Here is a 27054-nt window from a genome sequence, read left to right as displayed (position 1 = left end):
AATCCTGGGTCTAAGCTTGAGAATGGGATGTCATTCTACCTCTGCTTCTTCAAAAATTACTAAAGACTTGGTCCAATACACAGCTGGGTCTCCAAAGTATGTGACGCATGGGGAGGGGCAACCAAGGGGAATAAAACAACACATTGAACTGAATAATTCAAAATGTTGATCACACTAAAACCACAGGGCCAGAGGCCAAACATAATGTCAGCTTCTTTAAATGCTTTAGAAAAAGCATTGACCCAAGAACAAGAAGACCTGGGTTCTATTAGGCTGAGCCATATAAAACTGTCATTTTTGTAGGTCAAAATTCAGTAGTGCCCATTTCACACTGCTCAACCCACAGTCCCATTTCCACCACTCTGTGGATCTTTGGGATCCACAGAGGCTGGTGATGCCTGCCTTGTCTAGTTTGTAGGGTTTTTGCAAGGACAGATCCAAATTACACAACATTTATTGAGTGCCTGCTTATGGGTAGCTGCTTGGAAGACAAAAGATGACTAAGGTATAATGCTGGTTCCCAAGGAACTAGCAGTCCAGTGGAGAAGATAGGGAAACAAATAAAGTTGGATACGATAAGCAAATAAGGGAGGAAGCAATAAATTCTGCTGATTGGGAGACAAAGGAATTTGAATTGAGCTCTAAGGGTTAAATAGAAGTTTCCCAGGTAAAGGGGAAGAGGCAACTTTAGCAAGAGGAACAACTTGAGCAAGGCATGGAGGTGTGAGAGTGCATGGTAGCTTGAGGAACAGTAAATAGTCCAGTGGGTCTAAAATGCACAGGGCATAGAGGAAGGGGCTGTGTGAGGCTAGAAAGTCTGAAGGGCAGGTCGTACCAGTGTATAAAAATGATTAGATAAGACTGCATCCAGGAAAACCGTAAGAAAGCATAGAAGTGTTTTATAAATACTGTGTTATTTACCTTAAAGACATAAAAGAAAGTTTTCCTAAAAACTCATACCATCCTTCCCCTCCTCTAACAAAAGGTTCAGCTTGAGTCATAGATTGATTTGCCAGATTTCTTAATAGAGTGTTTCCTCTCCCTAGGAGGCATGTAGAAATTTTCAGAGATGTGGGGAGTGGGGGACAGGAAGTGATTCAGTTTGAGTGCTGTCTCATGGTTCCCCAAACTCAATCTCCCTTTCCTCGACATCACTTATTCTGATCTCCCCCAGAAGAAAGAAGTGAAGCCACCACAATCAAGGGAGTAGAAGGTCAGTGTGAGCACACTCCTCTCTCACCTTCTCCCTTCTGCTTCCCTGCAAAATCTCTCAGAATTAAGTCATACAGTGTTGCCAAGCTTAGCCATAATCCCCATTTTTTCTTCCCCCTACCAGACAGGACCAGTTTTGGGATGCTGACTTCTTTCAGTAATTTTCTGGTAGCCAACAACGGGTTGTGTAATCCCACCACATCCTCAGAGATCCTCTGCACAAACCAGAACATGCAATCTTGATGACACAGTGAATGGAATTAAAGGCCCAGGAATATAATTCTACTTCATTCTACCAATGGCTTCCATAGAATAAGAGAAAGAACCAGATGGACTTGATTTCAGATTCTGACTTTGTTACTTATTAGCTATGTGGCCTTTTCCAAAATACTTAATCTCTCTGAGCCTCTATTTCCTCACTTCTAGAATGGAGGCAATCATATTCAAATATTAGTGTCATGGTGACAATTATAAATAATGTATGTAAAACATCTGACCCAAAGAAGATGTCCAAGATACTGTAACTGTTATAACCGTTAGTATTATCGCCACCACCATCATTATTATGAGTTTGCACTAATGCAGACTCCCTACTGGTTTCATTCCTACCCTCTTACTTCCCTCAATCTGTTCCTAAAATGGCAGTCAGAGCACTCTTTTAAAAACTAAGTCATATTCCATATTACTTAAAACCCTTCTTTGGTTTCCCATTGTACTTTGTTTTTTTGTTCTGTTTTGTTAATCTTTATTGGAGTATAATTGCTTTACAATGTTGTGTTATTTTCTGCAGTACAACAAAGTGAATCAGCTATATGTATACATATATCCCCAAACTCCCTCCCTCTTGAGCCTCCCTCCCACCTCCCTATCCCAGCCTTCTACGTCATCACAAAGCATCGAGTTGATTTCCCTGTGCTATGCAGCAGCTTCCCACTAGCCATCCAGTTTGCATTTGGTACTGTATATATGTCAGTGCTGCTCTCTCACTTCTCAGCTTCCCCTCCCCCTCTGTTTCCTCAAGTCCATTCTCTACATCTGCATCTTTATTCCTGCCCTGCCACTAGGTTCATCAGTACCATTTTTTTTTATTCCATATATGTGCATTAGCATATGGTATTTTTCTCTTTCTGACTTACTTCACTCTCTATGACAGACTCTAGGTCCATCCACCTCGTTACAAATAACTCAATTTCGTTCTTTTTTATGGCTGAGTAATATTCCATTGTATATATGTGCCACATCTTCTTTATACATTTATCTGTTGATGGACAATTAGGTTGCTTCCATGTCCTGGTTATTGCAAATAGTGGTGCAATGAATATTGTGGTACATACCTTTTTGAATTATGGTTTTCTCAGGGTATATGCCCAGTAGTGGGATTGCTGAGTCATATGGTAGTTCTATTTTTAGTTTTTTAAGGAACCTCCATACTGTTCTCCATAGTGGCTGCATCAATTTACATTTGCACCAACAGTGCAGGAGGGTTCCCTTTTCTCCACACCCTCTCCAGCATTTATTGTTTCTAGATTTTTTGATGATGGCCAGTCTGACTGGTGTGAGGTGATATGATATCTCACTGTAGTTTTGATTTGCAGTTCCCTAATGATTAGCGATGTTGAGCATCCTTTCATGGGTTTCTTGGAAATCTGTATATCTTTGGAGAAATGTCTATTTAGGTCTTCTGCCCATTTTTTGATTAGGTTGCTTTGTTTTTTTAGTTTCCCTTGCTGTGCAAAAGGTTTTAAGTTTCATTAGGTCCCATTTGTTTATTTTTGCTTTTATTACCATTACTCTAGGAGGTGGGTCCAAAAGGATCTTACTGTGCTTTATTTCATAGAGTGTTCTGCCTATGTTTTCCTCTAAGAATTTTATAATGTCTGGACTTACATTTAGGTCTTTAATCCATTTTGAGCTTACCTTTGTGTATGGTGTGAAGTAGTGTTCTAATTTCATTCTTTTACATGTAGCTGTCCAGTTTTCCCAGCACCACTTATTGAAAAGGCTGTCTTTCTCCATTGCATATTCGTGCCTCCTTTATCAAAGATAAGGTGACCATATGTGCATGGGTTTATCTCTGGGCTTTCTATGCTGTTCCATTGATCTAAATTTCTGGTTTTGTGCCAGTGCCATACTGTATGGATTACTTTAGCTTTGTAGTATAGTCTGAAGTCAGGGAGCCTGATTTCTCCAGCTCCGTTTTTCTTTCTCAAAATTGCTTTGGCTATTTGGAGTGTTTTGTGTTCCATACAAACTGTACATAAAAACTTGTTCTACTTCTGTGAAAAATGCCATTAGTAATTTGATTGGGACTGCATTGAATCTGTAGATTGCTTTGGGTAGTATAGTCATTTTCACAATGTTGATTCTTCCAATCCAAAATCATGGTATATCTTTCCATCTGTTTGTATCATCTTTGATTTCTTTCATCAGTGTCTTATAGTTTTCTGCATACAGGTCTTTTGCCCCCTTAGGTAGGTTTATTCCTAGATATTTTATTCTTTTTGTTGCACTGGTAAATGCAATGTTCTGATTTTTCATGGTTAGTGTATAGGAATGCAAGAAATTTCTCTGCATTAATTTTGAATCCTGCTACTTTACCAAATTCACTGATTACCTCTAGTAGTTTTCTGGTGGCATCTTTAGGATTTTCTATGTATAGTATCATGTTATCTGCACACAGTGACAGTTTACTTCTTGTTTTCCAATTTGGATTCCTTTTATTTCTTTTTCTTCTCTGACTGCTGTGGCTAAACCTTCCAAAACTATGTTGAAAAATAGTTCTGAGAGTGAGCACCCTTGTCTTGTTCCTGATTTTGAGGAAATGGTTTCAGTTTTTCACCATTGAGAATAATGTTGGCTGTGGGTCTGTCATATATGCCTTTTATTGGCTTTTTTATTTTGATTAAAAACTCTGGAGCGTTTTTAATCATAAATGGGAGTTGAATTTTGTCAAAAGCTTTTTACTGCAACTATTGAGATTATCATATGGTTTTCTTTTTCTTTTTTTTTTTATTTTTTTGCAGTACGCGGGCCTCTCACTGTTGTGGCCTCTCCCCTTGTGGAGCACAGGCTCCGGACGTGCAGGCTCAGTGGCCATGGCTCACGGGCCTAGCTGATCCACGGCATGTGGTATCTTCCCGGACCGGGGCACGAACCTGTGTCCCCTGCATCGGCAGGCGGACTCTCAACCACTGCGCCACCAGGGAAGCACTATCATATGGTTTTTATCCTTCAGTTTGTTAACATGATGTATCACATTGATTGATTTGCATATATTGAAGATTCCTTGCATTCCTGGGATAAACCCCAGTTGATCATGGTGTATGATCCTTTTAATGTGCTGTTGGATTCTGTTTGCAGTACTTTGTTGAGGATTTTTGCATCTATGTTCATCAGTGATACTGGCCTGTAGATTTCTTTCTTTGTGGCATCTTTGTCTGGTTTTGGTATCAGAGTGATGGCAGTCTCGTACACTGAGTTTGGAAGTGTTCCTCCCTCTGCTATATTTTGGAGAGTTTGAGAGGATAGGTGTTAGCTCTTCTCTAAATGTTTGACAGGATTCTCCTATGAAGCTATCCGACCCTGGGCTTTCGTTTGTTGGAAGATTTTTAATCACAGTTTCAATTTCAGTGCTTGTGATGGGTCTGTTCACATTTTCTATTTCTTTCTGGTTCAGTCTTGGAAGGCTGTACTTTTCTAAGAATTTGTCCATTTCTTCCAGGTTGCCCATTTTATTGGGATATAGTTGCTTTTAGTAATGTCTTATGATCCTCTGTATTTCTGCGGTGTCACTTGTTACTTCTCTTTTTTCATTTCTAATTCTGTTGATTTGAGTCTTCTTCCTTTTTTTCCTGATGAGTGTGCCTAATGATATCTCAATTTTGTTTATCTTCTCAAAGACCCAGTTTTTAGTTTTATTGATCTTTGCTATTCTTTCCTTCATTTCTTTTTCATTTATTTCTGATCTGATCTTTATAATTTCTTTCTTGTAATAACTTTGGGGTGATTTTTGTTGTTCTTCTTCTTTCTTTAATTGCTTTAGATGTAAGGTTAGTTGGTTTATTGAGATTTTTCTTGTTTCTTTTTTTTTTTTTTACATCTTTATTGGAATGTAACTGCTTTACAATGGTGTGTTAGTTTCTGCTTTATAACAAAGTGAATCAGTTATACATATACATATATTCCCATATCTCTTCCCTCTTGCGTCTCCCTCCCTCCAACCCTCCCTATTCCACCCTTCTAGGTGGTCACAAAGCACCAAGCTGATCTCCCTGTGCTATGCGGCTGCTTCCCACCAGCTATGTATTTTACATTGGGTAGTGTATGTATTTCCATGCCACTCTCTCACTTTGTCACAGCTTACACTTTCCCCTCCCCATTTCCTTAAGTCCATTCTCTAGTAGGTCTGTGTCTTTATTCCCGTCTTACCCCTAGGTTCTTCATGACATTTTTTTTTTTAGATTCCATATATATGTGTTAGCATACAGTATTTGTCTTTCTCTTTCTGACTTACTTCACTCTGTATGACAGACTCTAGGTCCATCTACCTCACTACAAATTAACTCAATTTCGTTTCTTTTTATGGCTGAGTAATATTCCATTGTATATATGTGCCACATCTTCTTTATCCATTCATCCGATGATGGACACTTAGGTTGCTTCCACGTCCTGGTTATTGTAAATAGAGCTGCAGTGAACATTGTGGTACATGACTCTTTTTGAATTATGGTTTTCTCAGGGTATATGCCCAGTAGTGGGATTGCTGGGTCATATGGTAGTTCTATTTGTAGTTTTTTAAGGAACCTCCATATATTCTCCATAGTGGCTGTATCAATTTACATTCCCACCAACAGTGCAAGACGTTTCCCTTATCTCCACACCCTCTCCAGCATTTATTGTTTGTAGAATTTTCGTTGATGGCCATTCTGACCTTTATGAGAGAATATGGCATTGTAGATTTGATTTGCATTTCTCTAATGATTAGAGAATGTTGAGCATTCTTTCATGTGTTTGTTGGCAATCTGTATATCTTCTTTGGAGAAATGTCTATTTAGGTCTTCTGCCCATTTTTGGATCGGGTTGTTTGTTTTTTTCGATATTGATCTGCATGAGCTGCTTGTAAATTTTGGAGAATAATCCTCTGTCAGTTGCTTCATTTGTAAATATTTTCTCCCATTCTGAGAGTTGTCTTTTCATCTTGTTTATGGTTTCCTTTGCTGTGCAAAAGTTTTTCAGTTTCATTAGATCCCATTTGTTTTTTTTTTTTTTAACATCTTTATTGGGGTATAATTGCTTTACAATGGTGTGTTAGTTTCTGCTTTATAACAAAGTGAATCAGTTATACATATGTTCCCATATCTCTTCCCTCTTGCGTCTCCCTCCCTCCCACCCTCCCTATCCCACCCCTCCAGGCTGTCACAGAGCACCGAGCCAATATCCTTGTGCCATGCGGCTGCTTCCCACTAGCTATCTACCTTACTACGTTTGTTAGTGTGTATATGTCCATGACTCTCTCTCGCCCTGTCACAGCTCACCCTTCCCCCTCCCCATAACCTCAAGTCTGTTCTCTAGGAGGTCTGCGTCTTTATTCCTGCCTTACCCCTAGGTTCTTCATGACATTTTTTTTCTTAAATTCCATATATATGTGTTAGCATACAGTATTTGTCTTTTTCTTTCTGACTTACTTCACTGTGTATGACAGACTCTAGGTCTATCCACCTCATTACAAATAGCTCAATTTCGTTTCCTTTTATGGCTGAGTAATATTCCATTGTATATATGTGCCACATCTTCTTTATCCATTCATCCGATGATGGGCACTTAGGTTGTTTCCATCTCCGGGCTATTGTAAATAGAGCTGCAATGAACATTTTGGTACATGACTCTTTTTGAATTTTGGTTTTCTCAGGGTATATGCCCAGTAGTGGGATTGCTGGGTCATATGGTAGTTCTATTTGTAGTTTTTTAAGGAACCTCCATACTGTTCTCCATAGTGGTTGAACCAATTCACATTCCCACCAGCAGTGCAAGAGGGTTCCCTTTTCTCCACACCCTCTCCAGCATTTATTGTTTCTAGATTTTTTGATGATGGCCATTCTGACTGGTGTGAGATGATATCTCATTGTAGTTTTGATTTGCATTTCTCTAATGATTAATGATGTTGAGCATTCTTTCATGTGTTTGTTGGCAGTCTGTATATCTTCTTTGGAGAAATGTCTATTTAGGTCTTCTGCCCATTTTTGGATTGGGTTGTTTGTTTTTTTGTTATTGAGCTGCATGAGCTGCTTGTAAATTTTGGAGATTAATCCTTTGTCGGTTGCTTCATTTGCAAATATTTTCTCCCATTCTGAGAGTTGTCTTTTGGTCTTGTTTATGGTTTCCTTTGCTGTGCAAAAGCTTTGAAGTTTCATTAGGTCCCATTTGTTTATTTTTGTTTTTATTTCCATTTCTCTAGGAGGTGGGTCAGAAAGAATCTTGCTGTGATTTATGTCATAGAGTGTTCTGCCTATGTTTTCCTCTAAGAGTTTGATAGCGTCTGGCCTTACATTTTGGTCTTTAATCCATTTTGAGTTTATATTTATGGATGGTGTTAGGGAGGGTTCTAATTCCACTCTTTTATGTGTAGCTGTCCAGTTTTCCCAGCACCACTTATTGAAGAGGCTGTCTTTTCTCCATTGTATATTTTTGCCTCCTTTATCAAAGATAAGGTGACCATATGTGCATGGGTTTATCTCTGGGCTTTCTATCCTGTTCCATTGATCTATATTTCTGTTTTTGTGTCAGTACCATACTGTCTTGATTACTGTAGCTTTGTAGTATAGTCTGAAGTCAGGGAGCCTGATTCCTCCAGCTCTGTTTTTCTTTCTCAAGATTTCTTTGGCTACTTGGAGTCTTTTGCGGTTCCATACAAACTGTGAAATTTTTTGTTCTAGTTCTGTGAAAAATGCCAGTGGTAGTTTGATAGGGATTGCAGTGAATCTGTAGATTGCTTTGGGTAGTATAGTCATTTTCACAATGTTAATTCTTCCACTCCAGAACATGATATATCTCTCCATCTGTCTGTATAATCTTTGATTTCTTTCATCAGTGTCTTATACTTTTCTGCATACAGGTCTTTTGTCTCCTTAGGTATGATTATTCCTAGATATTTTATTCTTTTTGTTGCAATGGTAAATGGGAGTGTTTCCTTAATTTCAATCTCAGGTTTTTTATCATTAGTGTAGAGGAATGCCAGAGATTTCTATGCATTAATTTTGTATCCTGTTACTTTACCAAATTCATTGATTAGCTCTAGTAGTTTTCTGGTAGCATCTTTAGGATTCTCTATGTATAGTATCATGTCATCTGCAACCAGTGACAGTTTTACTTTTTTCTTTTCTGATTTGGAATCATTTATTTCTTTTTCTTTTGTAATTGCTGTGGCTAAAACTTCCAAAACTATGTGGAATAATAGCGGTTAGAGTGGGCAACCTTGTCTTGTTCCTGATCCTAGTGGAAATGTTTTCAGTTTTTCACCATTGAGGACGATTTTGGCTGTGGGTTTGTCATATATGGCCTTTACTATGTTGAGGAAAGTTCCCTCTATGCCTACTTCCTGTAGGGTTTTTATCATAAATGGATGTTGAATTTTGTTGAAAGCTTTCTCTGCGTCTATTGAGATGATCATATGGTTTTTCTCCTTCAATTTGTTAATATGGTGTATCACATTGATTGATTTGCGTATATTGAAGAATCCTTGCATTCCTGGGATAAACCCCACTTGACCATGCTGTATGATCCTTTCAATGTGCTGTTGGATTCTGTTTGCTAGTATTTTGTTGAGGATTTTTACGTCTATGTTCATCAGTGATATTGGTCTGTAGTTTTCTTTCTTTGTGTCATCTTTGTCTGGTTTTGGTATCAGGGTGATGGTGGCCTCGTAGAATGAGTTTTGGAGCTTTCCTCCCTCTATTATATTTTGGAAGACTTTGAGGACAGGTGATAGCTCTTCTCTAAATGTTTGATAGCATTCGCTATGAAGCCATCTGGTCCTGGGCTTTTGTTTGTTGGAAGATATTTATTCACAGTTTCAACTTCAGTGCTTGTGATTGGTCTGTTCATATTTTCTATTTCTTCTTGGTTCAGTCTCAGCAGGTTGTGCATTTCTAAGAATTTGTCCATTTCTTCCAGGTTGTCCATTTTATTGGCATATAGTTGCTTGTAGTAATCTCTCATGATCTTTTGTATTTCTGCAGTGTCAGTTTTTACTTCTGCTTTTTCATTTCTAACTCTATTTATTTGAGTCTTCTCCCTGTTTTTCCTGATGAGTCTGGCTAATGGTTTATCAATTTTGTTTATCTTCTCAAAGAACCAGCTTTTAGTTTTATTGATCTTTGCTATCTTTTCCTTCATTTCTTTGTCATTTATTACTGATCTGATCCTTATGATTTCTTTCCTTCTGCTATCTTTGGGGTTTTTTTGTTCTTCTTTCTCTAATTGCTTTAGGTGTAAGGTTAGGTTGTTTGTTTGAGATGTTTCTTGTTTCTTAAGGTAGGACTGTATTGCTATAAAGTTCCCTCTTAGAACTGCTTTTGCTGCATCCCATAGGTTTTCAGTTGTTGTGTCTCCATTGTCATTTTTTTCTAGGTATTTTTTGATTACCTCCTTGATTTCTTCAGTGATCTCTTGGTTATTAAGTAGTGTTTTGTTTAGCCTCCATGTGTTTGTATTTTTTACAGATTTTTCCTGTAATTGATATCTAGTCTCATAACATTGTGGTCAGAAAAGATACTTGATATGATTTCAATTTTCTTAAATTTACCAAGGCTTGACTTGTGACCCAAGATATGATCTATCCTGGAGAATATTCCATGACGACTTGAGAAGAATGTGTATTCTGTTGTTTTTGGATGGAATGTCCTGTAAATATCAATTAAGTCCATCTTGTTTAATGTATCATTTAAAGCTTGTGTTTCCTTATTTATTTTCATTTTGGATGATCTGTCCATTGGTGAAAGTGGGGTGTTAAAGTCCCCTACTCTTATTGTGTTACTGTCAATTTCCCCTTTTATGGCTGATAGGAGCACCTCAATACATAAGGGAAATGCTATGTTGGGCGCAGAAATATCTACAATTTTTATATCTTCCTCTTGGATTGATCCCTTGATCATTATGTAGTCTCTTTCTTTGTCTCTTGTAATAGTTGTTATTTTAAAGTCTATTATGTCTGCTATGAGAATTGCTACTCCAGCTTTCTTCTGATTTCCATTTGCATGGAATATCTTTTTCCATCCCCACACTTTGAGTTTGTATGTGTCCCTAGGTCTGAAGTGGGTCTCTTGTTGACAGCACATATATGGGTCTTGTTTTTGCATCCATTCAGCCAGTCTATGTCTTTTGGTTGGAGCATTTAATCCATTTACATTTAAGGTAATTATCAATATATATGTTCCGATTACCATTTTCTTAATTTTGGGGGGTTTGTTATTGTAGGTCTTTTCCTTCTCTTGTGTTTCCTGCCTAGACAATTCCTTTAGCATTTGTTGTAAAGCTGCTTTGGTGGTGCTGAATTCTCTTCGCTTTTGCTTGTCTGTAAAGGTTTTAATTTCTCAGTCAAATGTGATTGAGATCCTTGCTGAGTAGAGTAATCTTGGTTGTAGGTTTTTCTCCTTCATCATTTTAAATATGTCCTGCCACTCCCTTCTGGCTTGCAGAGTTTCTGCTGAAAGATCAACTGTTAACCGTATGGGGATTGCCTTGTGTGTTATTTGTTCTTTTTCCCTTGCTACTTTTAATATTTTTTCTTTGTATTTAATTTTTGATAGTTTGATTAATATGTGTCTTGTTGTGTTTTTCCTTGGATTTAACCTGTATGGGACTCTCTGTGCTTCCTGGACTTGATTGACTATTTCCTTTCCCATATTAGGGAACTTTTCAACTATAATCTTTCAAATATTTTCTCAGTCCCTTTCTTTTTCTCTTCTTCTTCTGGGACCCCCGTAATTCGAATGTTGGTTTCTTTAATATTGTCCCAGAGGTCTCTGAGACTGTCCTCAATTCTTCTCATTCTTTTTTCTTTATTCTGCTCTGCAGTAGTTATTTCCACTATTTTATCTTCCAGGTCACTTCTCCGTTCTTCTGCCTCAGTTATTCCACTATTGATCCCTTCTAGAGAATTTTTAATTTCATTTATCGTGTTGTTCATCACTGTTTGCTCTTGTTCTTCTAGGTCCTTGTTAAACGTTTCTTGTATTTTCACCATTCTATTTCCAAGATTTTGGATCATCTTTACTATCATTATTCTGAATTGTTTTTCGGGTAGACTTCCTATTTCCTCTTCATTTGTTTGGTCTGGTGGTTTTTTGCCTTGCTCCTTCATCTGCTGTGTGTCTCTCTGTCTTCTTATTTTGCTTAACTTACTGTGTTTGGGGTCTCCTTTTTGCAGGCTGCAGGTTTGTAGTTCCCGTTGTTTTTGGTGTCTGTCTCCAGTGGCTAAGTTTGGTTCATTGGGTTGTGTAGGCTTCCTGGTGGAGGCAACAAGTGCCTGTATTCTGGTGGATGAGGCTGGATCTTGTCTTTCTGGTGGGCAGGTCCACGTCTGGTGGTGTGTTTTGGGGTGTATGTGGCCTTATTATGATTTTAGGTACCCTCTCTGCTAATGGGTGGGGTTGTGTTCCTGTCTTACTAGTTGTTTGGCATAGGGTGTCCAGCACTGTAGTTTGCTGGCCATTGAGTGAAGCTGGGTCAGAGTTGGAGATCTCTGGGAGATTTTTGCCATTTGATATTACGTGGAGCTGGGAGGTCTCTTGTGGACCAGTGTCCTGAACTTGGCTCTGCCACCTCAGAGGCACAGCCCTGACACCTGGCTGGAGCACCAAGAGCCTGTCATCCACATGGCTGCTAGTGTTGGAGGGTTTCCTGCTGAGGTGAGGGGAGGCTGTGGCTCACCATGGGGACAAGGACACTGGCAGCAGAAGTTCTGGGAAGTACTCCTTGGCGTGAGCCCTCCCAGAGTCTGCCATTAGCCCCACCAAAGAGCCCAGGTAGCAACCATCACTTTTTTTGATGCACAAACTATGACAAATTTGCCCAGCAGGAGACCCTTCAAAGGGGCTCCTGTGTCCTTTTGACACAATCTCACTAATTTTTTAATGACTCACTGCTTTATGGCACAACAAGGTACTCAATGTTCACTTCTACTTTCCCAGCCCAGATCTAGAATCCTGGCTCCTTTTAGTGGAGAAAGTATGTAGAAACTAAGATATGGGCACACTGATATTGGTAATTCAAATTTAACACTACAGGGATTTTCCCTTCTTCTTTTATTTTATATTTATATCTCCTTTTCCCTGCAGTGAAAATCCTATAACACCAATACATTTGTTTTATTCCATAGTATAGCAAAAACAATCTCAGAATTTCAATACCAATATTTCCACTAACAACAAACCCAGAAAGTAAAGTTTAAGATTTCTTTACAGTTCTTTTTGTCCTCTCACTATACTTCTAGTATAGATATATATTCAGAATATGATGTTCAAACTTTACTGAAATTATTATTTTCTCTATGTGGCTATGTTATCAATTTTATACTGAGTTAGCCACAGTTGTTTCTGTTTGTTTTCAAGTTGAGACAATTGAACTATGTTATATGTTAATCCAACAGAAGCCTGAAAAATGAAGCCTGAAATGAAGTATTCAACCACCAAAATTTCCCCAGCAAAGATGAACAGCTCAGCAGGCAAAGCCTTGGTAAAATCTCCCAAGTTGAGAAGTAAGGACTTAAGCCTTTCTGATTGTTTTACACACTATTTTTTACCTGTTACCAAATCTTTATTATTCCAATGTTTATACATTCTACCTTACCAAAAACTACTAAGAATACAAGAGCTGAAATTGAAAGGGATGGCTCATACATGTGTAACACAGTCAGTGCTGTTTTGTTTTGTTTTGTTTTGTTTTTTGCGGTACGTGGGCCTCTCACTGTTATGGCCTCTCCTGTTGCGGAGCACAGGCTCCGGACGCGCAGGCTCAGCGGCCATGGCTCACGGGCCCAGCCGCTCCGCGGCATGTGGGATCTTCCCGGACCGGGGCACAAACCTGTGTCCCCTGCATCGGCAGGCGGACTCTCAACCATTGCGCCACCAGGGAAGCCCAGTGCTGGTTTTAAACAGACTATATCTGGCCAACTTTTGCTTATTTGATATATCACAGAACAGGAGTGGCTCAGATGACTTAAACCTGCTAATAGTGATAAACGTAATTATGGCCCTTCATATTAACCCCTTCTCTACCCATACTTCCTGCCACCAAATCCCAAAACCTTTTTCCCAGATTTCCTAACAAAAATTTAAACGGACCCACTTTTATTCAACAAACATTTATTAAGACCTTTGGTATATCGAGCTTGTGGTCTTGACTTGAGACTTCTGATAAAGGAGAGAATAACAAGCAAATATATTTGCATAATCCAGGACCCAAATAAAGCAGAATTGACCAAATGATGCTCAAGTCTGTCCAATTGCAAACTCAAAGGGTTTGGAATAAGTTGAAAGGTAACTAAGTCAGGTAGTAGCCTTACCTTTAAAATCAAAGGACTATTAACATCTTTGATTCTTAAAATTACTTATCCTAGAAAAGAATTATGCAAATTTATTCTCATGTTTTTCATTTGAGAGCAGTAACACAAAAGAATTAACAGAGCTCTGGTGGACCAGAAAGAAAATACAGCATGAGAAATGGTAGTGGGGACTGGCATATCTTTGTCCTTTGTGCTCTTCTGCATTTCCCTGAACATTTTAGGCGAGAAGAGAAAGCAGTGTTAAAGAATATCATTTCTGTCTCCCTGAGGCTCTGGCCCACCCATGCTCTTCTTTTGTAAGTAGGAAAACCAGTAATTGGACTGCGGTTTCTGAATCACCAGGAAATCACAGCTAAGTTAGTTCTTTTATTTATGTCTGAGTCAAAATGCTCCTTGCAGGAACAGTGACTCATTAGAAGTGACTCTGTGTCTCCAAATTCCCTCTTAATAAAAAATGAATTTTCTTTGTACCCTAGGAGATGTGGGCTCTATGTAGATACTGGAATGAGGGAGGGAGCAGGCTGGAATATACATCAGAGTTTCTGGCATTGATGGAAAATGAAAATGTAACCCCACCTGTCGGGGTTCAGTGGCCCTAACTGCTTATTTACACCATTCAGAGAAACAATGATAAAGATAATCCCAAATCTCATCGCATTATTTTTATGGTTCCTTAGCAGATTTTCCCTTCCAACAATATTGGCTCAGTTTAATACTATAATTGTCATTATTTAAACACTCCTGGCTAAAATTTCAACAGATCCCTGTGTGGTGTGTGACAGGTATGAACTGCTTTTCAAAAATGTCACATCTTATTTTTCTATATAAACTGCTCTGAGCCCCCAAACAACAAAGTTCATTTTAATTCCTTCTCCTTCCCTGGGCTAGCAGGATCTTACACAATCACAAAGCCATAAAACGCAATACCCAACCACTACAGGTATCCATACAGTCAGGTCCCACATGAGTTCTGGTCAGCACCAGGGCATTTCACCTCTAGTGCCAACAGGGTACGGGTCTTCATGAGCTAGAGGAAAGCCTCTCCCCAAACTCATCTCCTTCCCCGTTTCTAGGAAGCTACTCCTCAGGGTCAGGCCATTCTCCTCTGTTAATTCCTCTCCCCCATATCCATCAACCCTTTCCCTGCCCTGAAAATACAGTGTCCTTATGTATCTATCCAGAGGTCACAATATGGGAGCCCTGGGACATATCCATCCAGCAGGAGTATTTTAGTTGGCCTGAATAGTATTACTGTTGTTTTTTAATTGAGACAACATTTGAAAATTGGGAGATTTTGCATAAAAGTCTGAATGTGTGGTTTCTCTCAAAAAATCTGAAGATCTAGCAACAAATGGGCCCATATCCCTACATGACAATAGTTGAAGGTAGAACTGAGTAGGGATCACCCCCTTTAGTTTGCAGCTCTCCACAGAAGATCTTCTGTTACAGTGAAGGAGCTTTCACTTTATCCTGTGGACAGTAGGGAACCAACTGAAAATGTTTAATTGAGGAAAAACAAGACATTTTTATTTTGGAAAGACCATGTTGGTGGTAGTGAAGATGGAGCAAGCAGGCAAGAGTAGAAATAGAAACTGATCAGAGGTCTACTGCATTCATCTTAGGGGTCTGGTGATGAGGGCACGACCTAAGATGGCAGAATGGAAAGACTAAAATTCAGATACGTTCAGAAAGTGAAATCAGTAAGGTAAACCGAATAAATTGAAGGATAGAGAGAGGGGAAAATGGATAATTCTCAGCTTTCTGATTTAAAAATTGGGCAGATAATGGCAGATAGAGGTACTGTTTTTAAAGATAGGGAATTATGGAGGAATATATTGGGGGTAAAAGATAAAGAAGTTGTTTTTTTATTATGAGTATATTTGCATTTGGGGTATGTGTATGTCATTCAGGTAGAGATGTCCAGAATTCAGAAGGCTCTACATAGATAGAAATAGACATGCTTTAAGGTAACTTTAGTCAAAATGCCCTGTGGCATCAAAATTTCTGTAGAGAAAGAGCAACAGATATAAAGCTCAGGAGACAGACCAAAGGTAGAGTTACAGTTTGGGGAGTCATCAACATAGAAAAAGATGATTGAAGTCATTGGAGCAAGCAAGATTGCCCAGAAAGAAAGCCTAGAGTGAGAAAAAAAGGCAAAGGACAAAACCTTCAGGAACACCAGCGTTTTAGGATCAGGCAGAGAAGGAAGAACTAACAAAGAGACAGAGATGGACTGATCAGAGGGAAACAAGGAGAATCCAAGGAGACAGCTGATACAACAAGGGAAGAAGGGTTCAAAGAAGGAAGTGGTCCCCAAGTCAAATGCAACAAATGGGTCAAAGGTAGTAAACAGGGCAAAGAGACCTTGGTAAAATTAGTGTTTGGGGAAAAAATGAAAGATGAAGTGATTCCCTTCTGTAGTTCCTGCCAGCTGTGGTCTGGCTCTACAAAAAGATTTCCAGGCCCATTCCCATTTACTCACCAGAAATGCCTGAGGGATTTCATCATGCAGTTGCTATGATGAAACTGTTTATGAGAATTTCCTTAAAAGCCATATAAATACACTGCCCTCAGATATCAAGCAGGATGGAGACACAGGAAATGGCAACAGCCTTTTCATAAGTTTGAGCTCGCTTTTTGACCCTAGTGGAACACTCTCTTCTACAGAGTTCATAAGGCCATGACCGCTTCATGCTTTCCTCCCAAGAACACAACCCTCACACCACAGTTTCAGCTGCCCCGAATACCAAAGTATACCTTCTTCCAAACTCTCCCAATGTAAAGTATTTTAAATACTTCAAACACAGTCATCCCCCAAGGAATTATACCTAGTGTTTGTCTCACTAGATGCTAGCCCTTACATTCACATATTTAGCCCTCAATTCTCTTTTTCTACATCCATAATATTTCCCCAGTGCTATGACCCTCACTTCTAACTACCCAAGACCCATATCCTCCTCCCCAAAGAGTCCACTCTCAATATTAGACATACCTGGCATGGGATGCCTCATGGGATGCTACACATAATGAGAAGCATACAGGAATGAGCATGCTTAGAGCATCATCTTATGCCTTTTAACTCTGAAGAGACGATGTGATACAGTATAGTGTAAACCCTGACAGGTGGATTTTGTTTTTCTATTTTGTAATGCAAGTGCCCGACTTAAGCTTTGATTGCTGAGGCATGCACTTCAAAGAGGTATCCACTACAAAGAGGCATCTACTTCAAAGATGGCTATCTCAAATAAATACATGGCCAGCCACAAGACTAGATAAAGAAAAGGAGATCTTGGTTGATTTTCATAACTGGCCATTTGGACTACTTTCTTTTTTTCTCTTCCCACACTTTAAATTCCTGCCTTTATGTTTTAAATTCACCAATAAATAGTGAGCTCTCGCTATCCTAGGCTCCCACCCTCAACCCCAATAAAAGCAGAACCCCACGCCCGTGTACCCTCTCTACCTGTGACTTCTCTGTGGGGTCCCAGATATGCAGTGTAATTTACAGATCCTATAATTAATTAACCTTTATTTCTTCAGTTTCCTGATGGTTATTGCTGAAGGTCATCTTGCAATCATAATAAGAACCTTAACAGCCAGTCCGAAAACAACATTGGTTATTGACAGGCTAAGACCAGCACAAAACATGCAATTAATGACATATTGTATTAAATTAGTTGTCAGGAGACCAAGTTCAGTGTTGGCTCTGGCACAGCTTTGTAAATTATCTTTGCACTATATAAATGTGAGATACTGTAGCTGACATATCTGTATTATAAAGGAATATTAGGGATTTCCAGGGTGAATGAGTATGATTTAATGGCCTTTCCCTGTTCAGACAGTTGAAGATACTTAAAGGTAGATGCCCATCTGAATTGGAAGTAAGATATAGATAATTCAAAACAGTAACTAACAAAAGTTTATTCCACTTAACTTTGAAAAGCATATTAGGAAGGCAAATCTTCTTGAGAATAAAAAAAAAATCATAGAATGGGTCTCAAATCACAAGGAATTATTTTCATTTTCTGAATTACTGTCAATAATTGAAATTTGGCTACATTGCATAAATTGCTTGATAATTCATTTACTATAATGTTGGAAATTGAGATCCTATGACTCAAGTGTTTCTTTTCTATTTGACTTTGAAAGGCTTTTTATGATTTCCAAGTGACAAATTTAATGTTTTATTTGAGATTTTAATTTTTATTTGGATAAATGAAATCAGAATTACTGAATAACTGATTATATTTTTTTTACTTCAACTGATTTAATTTCAGTTTGCATTTTGCTATTCCCTAAAGTTGTAGTGTAGCATTTTTTTTAGATGGAGGTAGATGGAAGCATAGCTTTGATATTAGACACACTTGAGTCACATCTTCTCACCAGACCTGTAACCTTGGGCAAGTGTTGTGAATGCTAAGAACTTCAAATCATCATCTGTAAAACAAAGAGAATAATACCTACCTTGCAATATTATTTGTGAAGGGTTAAAGGCAACAGTATGTAGAATTATCAGTACAGTGCTTGGCCCACTGTAGACACACTAATATTTGACAAGGGAGTCAAAAATACTCAATGGAGAAAAGATGGTCTCTTCAATAAATGGTGCTAGGAAAACTGGATAATAACATGTAAAAGAATGAAACCTAACTCCTATCTACACCACTCACAAAAATTAACGCCCAATGGATTAAAGACTTAAATGTAAGACCTGAAACCACAAAACTCCTAGAAGAAAACATAGGCAGAAAGCTCCCTAACATGGTCGGCTATTTTTAGTATCAATAACTTTTATAGACTATAGTCATCTCTCCAAAATTATTAAAAGTATACTCTAGATAAGTAGAAATGATTGTAGATTTCATATGATCAAAGAGCTCCCGCTCAGTTAGGCAAAAATTGCTATATGTTGGATGTAGATCCACACTCCCTTAAACCAATTTTGAAACCAAAATCTTTTCTAAAGACCTAAAGTTTTTCGTATCTCGTTTGACAGCAAAATATGACCTGAACTCATTTGACAGCTAAATCCTGACCTGAACCACATGAGGTCTTTATTTATTTCACTTTATGTAAATTTTCCTGTTTCACTATAAAATTTTTTATTATGAGGTGCTTCCCTAGTCCCTGCTGGGTGTTCTAGGTATATACAATATATGGTCTACATGACAATCTTAAAATGTAATAAACTCTGAATTTTGAAACACAACTGGCCCCAAGGTTTCTGATAAGATACTGTGGACCTGTAGTTGCTTTCTTGGTCTGGTACACTCAGGGTTTGTAAAAGGATAAAGATGGATGGAATGAAATGGTATCACAATTTTTTCAATTGCTCAGAATCCCAACAGAAGGCTGAAGAAGTTTGCCCCATGGTCTTTATGCAGCTACGCTCTGGCCTTAAAATAGAAAAGAAGACCTGTTACTTTAGGAAAGAAACCACCAAAAGGCATTCACCAAGAACAGGTAAGGAGAAACTGCATTTCCTGATAATTTTTCAACGTAATGATGGGCATCTATTTGCCTTCACTTACCACATCAAGATACATAAATTTTTCCCTCATCCAAATTCCTTCTGGAAAAGAGTAAGGATGATGAACTATTTTTTAGCCATTTTCAGAAGGGCATATAGAGTTTTTAATAGCATGGGAGAAATGGTTATGCTATAATATTAAGTAAAAATAGAGGATACAAAATTATAAATATATTTACAATATTTTTATTTTTTTCATTTAAAGGAAGTAAACTAAAATGAATAGTGGTTGCCTTTTGGGTGTTGAGACCATGGGTGACTAGTTTTCTTTTGCCTGGACTCCAGCGGGTGTGCCCTATTGGGATATAAGTGTATAGGAGGTATTGATTCCTTCAGACCATGGGGTGACTGAAATCCTGGGGTCATTCATCATTGTCAGCAAGCAGCCTAGACTGGAAATCCTCAAAGGAGAGATGGGAGAGGGGTCTGCACAGAGTGAGGACTGACAGTCCAGTCTTATTCCTACACCTATCCTGCAGCTAAAATGTACAAAGAGAAACATCTGGTATTCGCTGCCTGTCAGGAGCTGGAACACCTTGGACCGTCTGTGAAGAGCTTCGCCTTCGATAAAACTAGGGTCCAGAAATATACTACAGCAACTGGTCTTCCAAGTATCAAAGGTAAGACTGGTCACAGGGGTGGTGTGAGGGTGAGGAGGGAGGTAAGACACGGACCTTGGAAATGCCACTCCAGGAAGCAGCCCCAAGTCTACAATTTCATGTAAATATATCAGAAACTTCTGTCCATTTGTTGCTGATGTGCCCATGTAGTGGTATCCAAACTAAGTACAGGGTAGTTGCTCTAACAATGCATGTGCGTTCTACAGTTAGCATTCCATTATTATTTTGAAATGCTTGCTATGGATTGGAATTTCATATACATTATTCCTGAGAAAAATACATTATCCTTTAGGGGAAAAACCATATTATCTCCCCGAACTTCAACATTTTGACAATGAAAGAAAAGGAAGAGCTATTATATTTTTTAAATATAATTTCAACTCAAGTATTTTAAATAGTTGTTAAAATGGTTTTAAATTATATCACATACTTGTGCAAATATTCAATATTTAATATTCTTAATTTTTTATATATTATTTTCTTTAGCATAATTCTATACTATAAAGAAAATACGATTTTTTCCTCCAGGACCTATATATGTAGTTTCTAAATCTGCTCCAGTTTACCCCAACATGCTGTAGAAATATTATCATTTTCTATGTGTGCTTGTATATTAAAAAAAAATTGAGAGTACTGCTTTAAGTGTCACTGTTATTTAGCCAGAAGACAGAATGAGGCTCACACCTGCATTCTCCAGGACTGTTGAAAGTCTCTGAGTAACTCCATGCTTTACAGATGGGTATTCACTTATCCATGTCTATCAAAATACAGCCCCTTCTTGCCCATAGTTCCCTAGATCATGTGGAGTCAGGAAGCAGAGGTTTCCTCAGGCAAACTCTATAACTTTTCCAGCTTCTTTCTCCCCACTAAACCCTCCCATAAGCACACTAACATGGCCTACCATGGCCTTCATGCAGGATGCTAGCATCTTTAATCCCATTCAGGTGGCACACCTCAGCCTTTTAGCTACATTAAGCTTGTGCCAGAGGCTTTCATCTGTCCAACAGTGATGGACAAAGTGCAGCTCAAATTGCAGAAACAAACACAACCTATTGAGAAAGCTTTTTTTTAATTTCTAAAAGATTTTTCATGGAAACAAGGTTTTTGAATTCTTAATGACAAGATTTTTACTTGTTACAGAACATTCTGCTTCCCTGAGTACATACAACGATCAATACATTACTTTTGTTTTCGAGGATGGAAATTATGAGATCTATGTTGAAGACTTAGGAAAAGACCAAGAGAAAGGTAGAATATTTCCTTTTGTCTTTAATGATATAATGATGACTAGTAAAGTAAAAAAATAAATTTACCAAACCATAAACAATAGATTAACTCAGACATGGCAAATAGATTTCATGCTATGTGCTAACTCCAATGCATTGGCAGGGGATGCTTGAATATCACTATATTGAGGAGGATTCAGAAGCTTATTCAGGGGGCTTCCCTGGTGGCGCAGTGGTTAAGAATCTGCCTGCCAATGCAGGGGACATGGGTTTGAGCCCTGGTCCGGGAGAATCCCACATGCCACGGAGCAACTAAGCCTGTGTGCCACAACTACTGAGTCTGCGCACTAGAGCCCGCGAGCCACAACTACTGAAGTCCATGCGCCTAGAGCCCGTGCTCTGCAGCAAGAGAGGCCACCGCGATGAGAAGCCCGTGCACTGCAACGAAGGGTAGCCCCTGCTTGCCACAACTAGAGAAAGCCCGTGCAGCAACAAAAGCCCAAAGCAGCCAAAAATAAATAAATAAAATAAGTTAAAAAAAAAAAAAGCTTATTCAGGATTCATCAGGGGAGAAGGATGATACTGAGAAGTGGTATCTGTTGTGAAATGTGGAAAGAGGTACCACATATACTTGCTATCGCTAAATTATCTACTAGGTCTTTCCAGCTTTATCAGTATCACTAAAGTATAAACCCTAGTAAAAGAATATACCAGTGCTATGAACAACATTTTAAATATTTTAATACCAACATTGTTGGAGAATTCCTCAGAATATATTTATACATTTTTAAGACCTTTCTCAAAACCACAGAAGTTTTGCTTTTATTGATATACAATAAAAGAAGAGGATGTTTTCTGATGTTATATATATGTTGAAACTGAACCATTTGATAAAATTGTATCTCACCAAAGGGATTTTATGCATTCTCTTTCAGACAAGGTGTTACTCCGTTACTATGATTCCCAATTCCCCTCAAGTGAAACAGGTAATTTCGAAAGCTGGGTAGCTCTAGTGCTTGAATTCCTAAATTTAGGGTAAAGACAAATCCAAAAATTCTCCATGGGAAAGGAAAGCAGTCTCAGAAGGTTCTCTCCAGCCCAAATTCATGGTAAAAATCTTGGATCTAAGATTCTAAACTGATATACTCCATCTCATCCATTTTGCAGTTTAATAATTAGGATAAAGGTTTGGCTACATTTAACAGAGATTCAGAATAATAGTGTCTTAAGTTATACAAAACTTTATTTCTGTTTTAGCCAGGGCTGGAATGGCAGTTCTGCTCAACAGGTTGCCCAGACCCAGCTCCTTTTCTCTTTGTGGCTCTGCCAACATCCACATGGTTCAAGATTCCTTGCCACCATGAAAATATCCATTCAGCAGGACAGAGGAAGACAGATGTATTATTTGAGTTCTATTTCCCTTTAAGGACGCAACCTGGAAGTTGCACCTGACACTTCTATTCACCTTATATTGCTCAGAACTTAGACATATTGCTACACTTAGCTACAAGAAGGCAGGCTGGGAAACATTCTATTATTACACAAAAAGAGGAGTTGGATATTGGGGGACAACCATCAGTGGCCTTCTATGCAGACAGGGAAGCTGACAACTAGAGCAACACCCATGAGACTCACAATTCTACTAGTATTCTAATAGTATATAAGAAAACTAACCTCTCTCCTAAGGGGACTTAGAATTACCCCTTACTGTCCAATGACTCTTTAGTTTCATCTGGGTACAAGTATTTCTAAAAGATGTGTTGTTGAATGAAATAGTTATTTTATATGACATCTTGGACTCTTTTCCTGGGTGTTAAATTCATTTAAATTAAAATGAGTTACAATTCTTAACTTTATAATTTGCATTTTTTAATTGCAAGAAGGTGGTGGTGATCATCGGAAGTTAATGGTAAACCTGAGCCCCACAAAAGACAAAGACTTCTTGCTGCATGCCAACAGTAAGGAGCATTCTGTGGAGGTAATAGAAATATGCACCTAACTGTCATGACTGACTCTACTCATCTGTGCAGATTTGGGGTACTTTGAAGAAGAAATTTTGTTTGTGCTATTGTACATAAAACAAAATCAGTTATGATTAATAACTTGCTTCTGGAACATGGAAGGGAGTGAAATGGCATGTGTAGCCTTGCTACTGAAAGTTTGATCTCTGCCAGCAGTACAGCATTGCCTGGGAGCTTTTTAGAAATGTAGACTTTCAGGCTCCCTCACAACTGAATCGAAATCAGCATTTTAACAAATCTCCAGGAGATTCATAGGTACATTAAAGTTTGAGAAGCACTGCTATATAGAATGACTTGAATCCTTTCTATTTGGCTGTAGGAACTACTGTGTTCTTCCAGGAAGTATTTCCTTGTAAAATATGGTTTTCTTAGGCAATTGAAAAACTAATTTTATACTCTGAGACTGCTAAAGGGAGAGTCATTTCCACATGCCAAGATATATAGATAACATAATAATCTACATTTTAATCATAGGATTCACTGCATTGTCTTCTTCAGTTAGTAAATAGCAGTATTATATTGGTCATGATGAAGAATTATAAACATCTTGAGGAACAAACAAGCCAAAGTGGACACAAGGAAGAAAACATTAAAGTATAATATAGAAGATAAATTATATAAATATATAGAGCTAACTAATATAGCCATGCAAGGTATTAATATAAACTCTGGATGGTAATCAGCATCTCCCTTAACAAAACATTCCTAAGTATATATAATAGTGTTTGGCATATATAACTACTCAATAATAAGTGCTGACCCCTACTGAGCTTTATTATATACCAAGAAGTGTGCTAAAGGTTTTACAAGTACTATCTCATTTAATTCTCACAATAACTCTCTTATGAAGTTATTGTATTGGTTAGGTTTGCTGTGTAACAAACCATCTCTAACACTTAATAACTTAAAATAATAATCATTTTCTATCACTCATGTATCTGTGGGTAAGTTGGGAGTTGACCGATCTAGAAAACTGGCTACACTAAAAAACTGAGGCTTGAAAGGTAAAGCAAAGTGTCCAGGTCTCAGAGATACTACATGGCAAAAGAGAAGTATGAATCCAGAAATACTGCATCCAGATCCATTCATTCTAAGCCATCATGTCTCTCAAAATATACTATCAGTGAATCAAATCAAATCCCCCTACTTTGGCCCTCTGCTCATTTCTTCCCCACCTCCCATCCCCTTCTCAGTAAGCAGGCTTGTTAGAAATATCAAGTTATGAATAATTATTCTCCTTTAGTTTCCAATACAGGGATGTAAAGTTGACTCTGGACTTCCAACTCACATATTGGTTACTTTCTCTCTTGTCTTCCTCAGCTACAAAAATGTGAAAACCAATTGCCAGAACAGGCCTTCTTTGTCCTTCATGAGGAGACCTCCCAATGTGTTTCATTTGAATGTAAGAGCAATCCTGGAGTGTTTCTAGGAGTAAAGGATAACCACCTAGCTCTTATTAAACGAGGGGAACACCCTGAGGATTCAAATGAAGAGAATACCATATTTAAGCTCTCAAACTTAATATGATGGAAAGCTGCGGATCTTGGGTTGAGTAGTCCAAACAGCTACCACTGGAGAAAGGATAAGCGATAAAGAGACAGATAACATGAAGGGAAATGGAATGTTTAGTATGCTGAGGAATGTTTTCCTTATTATGTATAAAAATATTTTTTATAATCCTTCAGTTCTGTTTTTTATTTCCCTCTGTATCACTGCATATTCAGTACAAGTATTGGTATATTAAATAGCATATTGGTAAAGAGATTTGCCAGCATTCTGAAGAGATACAGCCTGACCTTTACATTTTTCCTCTTTCAGTCCTGAAAGAACTTCTTCATATTTTGAGCTGAGACCTCTGGGGAGAAGCAAAGGGACTGATCCGCAATTTTGCTTCAGACAGGGATCAACTTAAAGAGCTACATAGGGACATAATTCTCCCTCGTTCCAAATAATAGCCTCAAACACTAGAGCCACTAATAAAAAAAAACAACTGGAAGCTACACAGATTTACCATTTCACAACTGGAATAAAACACCAAGTTTGTAAATACCGAAACTTCAGATGCCTATCTAGTTAGACAGGTAATATAAATATGTGAAAAGGCAAGGATAATTTAAAAATTAAGGAAAACAAATCTAGTATTTTAAAAGTGAATAATTTCACCTCTAACTCACTTTTAAAATTCTGATTTTTATAGACTGAGTTAACTTTAAGCAAGGTATTCTTACATTAGAAAGTGAAATAAATTTTAGTTCAGACATGAAATTGAAATTATTAGGAATATCTAACAAACTAGAATATTTTTAAAAGCACTGAGCCACAATATATGTTTGGGCATCCCAGTACCATGGGTTCCAAGTACCATGGGTTCCAAGTACCATGGTGTGGACATAAGTCCTCTAACCTACTAGAGCTTAGACGGGACATAGGATTAACATTACACTTTCAATAACTGGTTATCCTTCATATGTTCTTCTGACCCTGGCTTCCAGGAATCTATGACTTTTGATATATTCATTACCTTGGACAAAATTTCTTCTCATCCTTTCTTCCGACATGCACAAGGCCTTTTGTTGTTTAGCTTCCCAATAACCCTGCTTACTATGGAATATTCACTTGACTTCTGTTCTTTCTCCATTTCTTTTGACCATCTGTGTCCTTCTGCACCCCCTGACCTCACTTCCACGTAACCTGACCTCTGAATGCCAACATTGTTATTCTGCTTTTTCTACCTGATGGTGTAGAATTTTATGTAAACCTATTTATGGCAGTATTCTTCATTAAACGTCTTTGTGTTTTATTGCTACTAAGGTACTAAAGTTTATACTCAACCATATAATAACATTTCTCAACTACTAAATAATTTTTGCTTATTTTAAAACCTTAGCAATTTCTACTGTAATTCTTCACAGGTGTAATACTGATAATAAATGACAAACATAATAACAGAATACTTATAAAATGACTTTTTCTGAAAGTGTCGGCTTTTTAATTTGTTGAGATATATTGAATATAACTGTTGATGGAACATAAAATAAAAGAGGCTGAGAATTACTGTATGAGTGCAAACAATTATAGAACAATATATCTTTGATTCATTACTTTGTCAATAATTTTACTATAGAGACAAAAATAAAAGCAGAATCTATATCACTCCCTCTGAAAAACACTAAATGTTGACCATGTGTATCTGTATGATATACTTAAACGATTATTATTAAGTAACCAAATATATCCATTACATTGTTCATATTCTTGAATAAACTGTATTTTTCAAAAGTATGTGAGACCATAATGATTTTATGATAAAATGACTCATATTGTGAAATTCTTAAGTGAAAGTAAGCATACACCAATCCATCAATGTTGGTAAGTGGAGTAGGTCATTTGTCTAATATTTTTGGTGATTCAAAATTAAGTAAGGGGCTTCCCTGGTGGCGCAGTGGTTGAGAGTCCGCCTGCCGATGCAGGGGACACGGATTCATGACCCAGTCCGGGAAGATCCCACATGCCGCGGAACGGCTAGGCCCGTGAGCCATGGCCGCTGAGCCGGCGCGTCCAGAGCCTGTGCTCCGCAACGGGAGAGGCCACAACAGTGAGAGGCCCTCGTACCGAAAAAAAAAAAAAAAAAATTAAGTAAGATTTTTCAGAGAAGAGACTGTGTCTTTTTCACCTTTGTACTCATAGTGCCCATCATGGTGGCCAGTACAAAGGAGGTATTCAGTGACTTTTACCCAAGATCAAACAGCCAACATACACTTGCATTAAAACTTTAACCTGGGACTTCCAACTGCTTATTTAGATATCTTTCAATCAGGTTATCTTATTTTACAAGTTTAATTTTCCTTTTTTAAAAAAATATTTTCCACCATCACTATAGTCAGTA

At 38.0% G+C, this 27054-nt stretch overlaps 1 protein-coding gene across 4 annotated transcripts in view; it reads left to right on the top strand.

The window, feature by feature from the left end:
* Positions 1-26466, top strand: part of IL33 (interleukin 33) — a 48079-nt gene extending 21613 nt beyond the window's left edge. The window contains exons 2-10 of one of the 4 annotated variants that reach the window (XM_073806130.1): positions 1047-1213; positions 12857-12964; positions 19109-19234; positions 19781-19921; positions 21062-21169; positions 22083-22133; positions 23028-23125; positions 24489-24570; positions 24987-26465. In XM_073806130.1, the coding sequence (XP_073662231.1) occupies positions 12868-12964; positions 19109-19234; positions 19781-19921; positions 21062-21169; positions 22083-22133; positions 23028-23125; positions 24489-24570; positions 24987-25018 (735 nt within the window). In that variant the 5' untranslated portion in view covers positions 1047-1213; positions 12857-12867 and the 3' untranslated portion in view covers positions 25019-26465. Of the gene's footprint in view, positions 1-1046; positions 1214-12856; positions 12965-19108; positions 19235-19780; positions 19922-21061; positions 21170-22082; positions 22134-23027; positions 23126-24488 lie in introns of all 4 variants that reach the window. The other 3 variants (XM_073806129.1, XM_073806128.1, XM_033859266.2) reach the window with 3 other exon arrangements.
* The last annotated feature ends 588 nt before the right edge of the window (positions 26467-27054 follow it).

The sequence above is a fragment of the Tursiops truncatus genome, chromosome 6 (genome assembly GCF_011762595.2).
Source record: "Tursiops truncatus isolate mTurTru1 chromosome 6, mTurTru1.mat.Y, whole genome shotgun sequence".
Taxonomy (NCBI): Eukaryota; Metazoa; Chordata; class Mammalia; order Artiodactyla; family Delphinidae; genus Tursiops; species Tursiops truncatus.
Note: the sequence above shows the minus strand (reverse complement) of the source record. Positions and strands in the feature narration are given on the sequence as shown.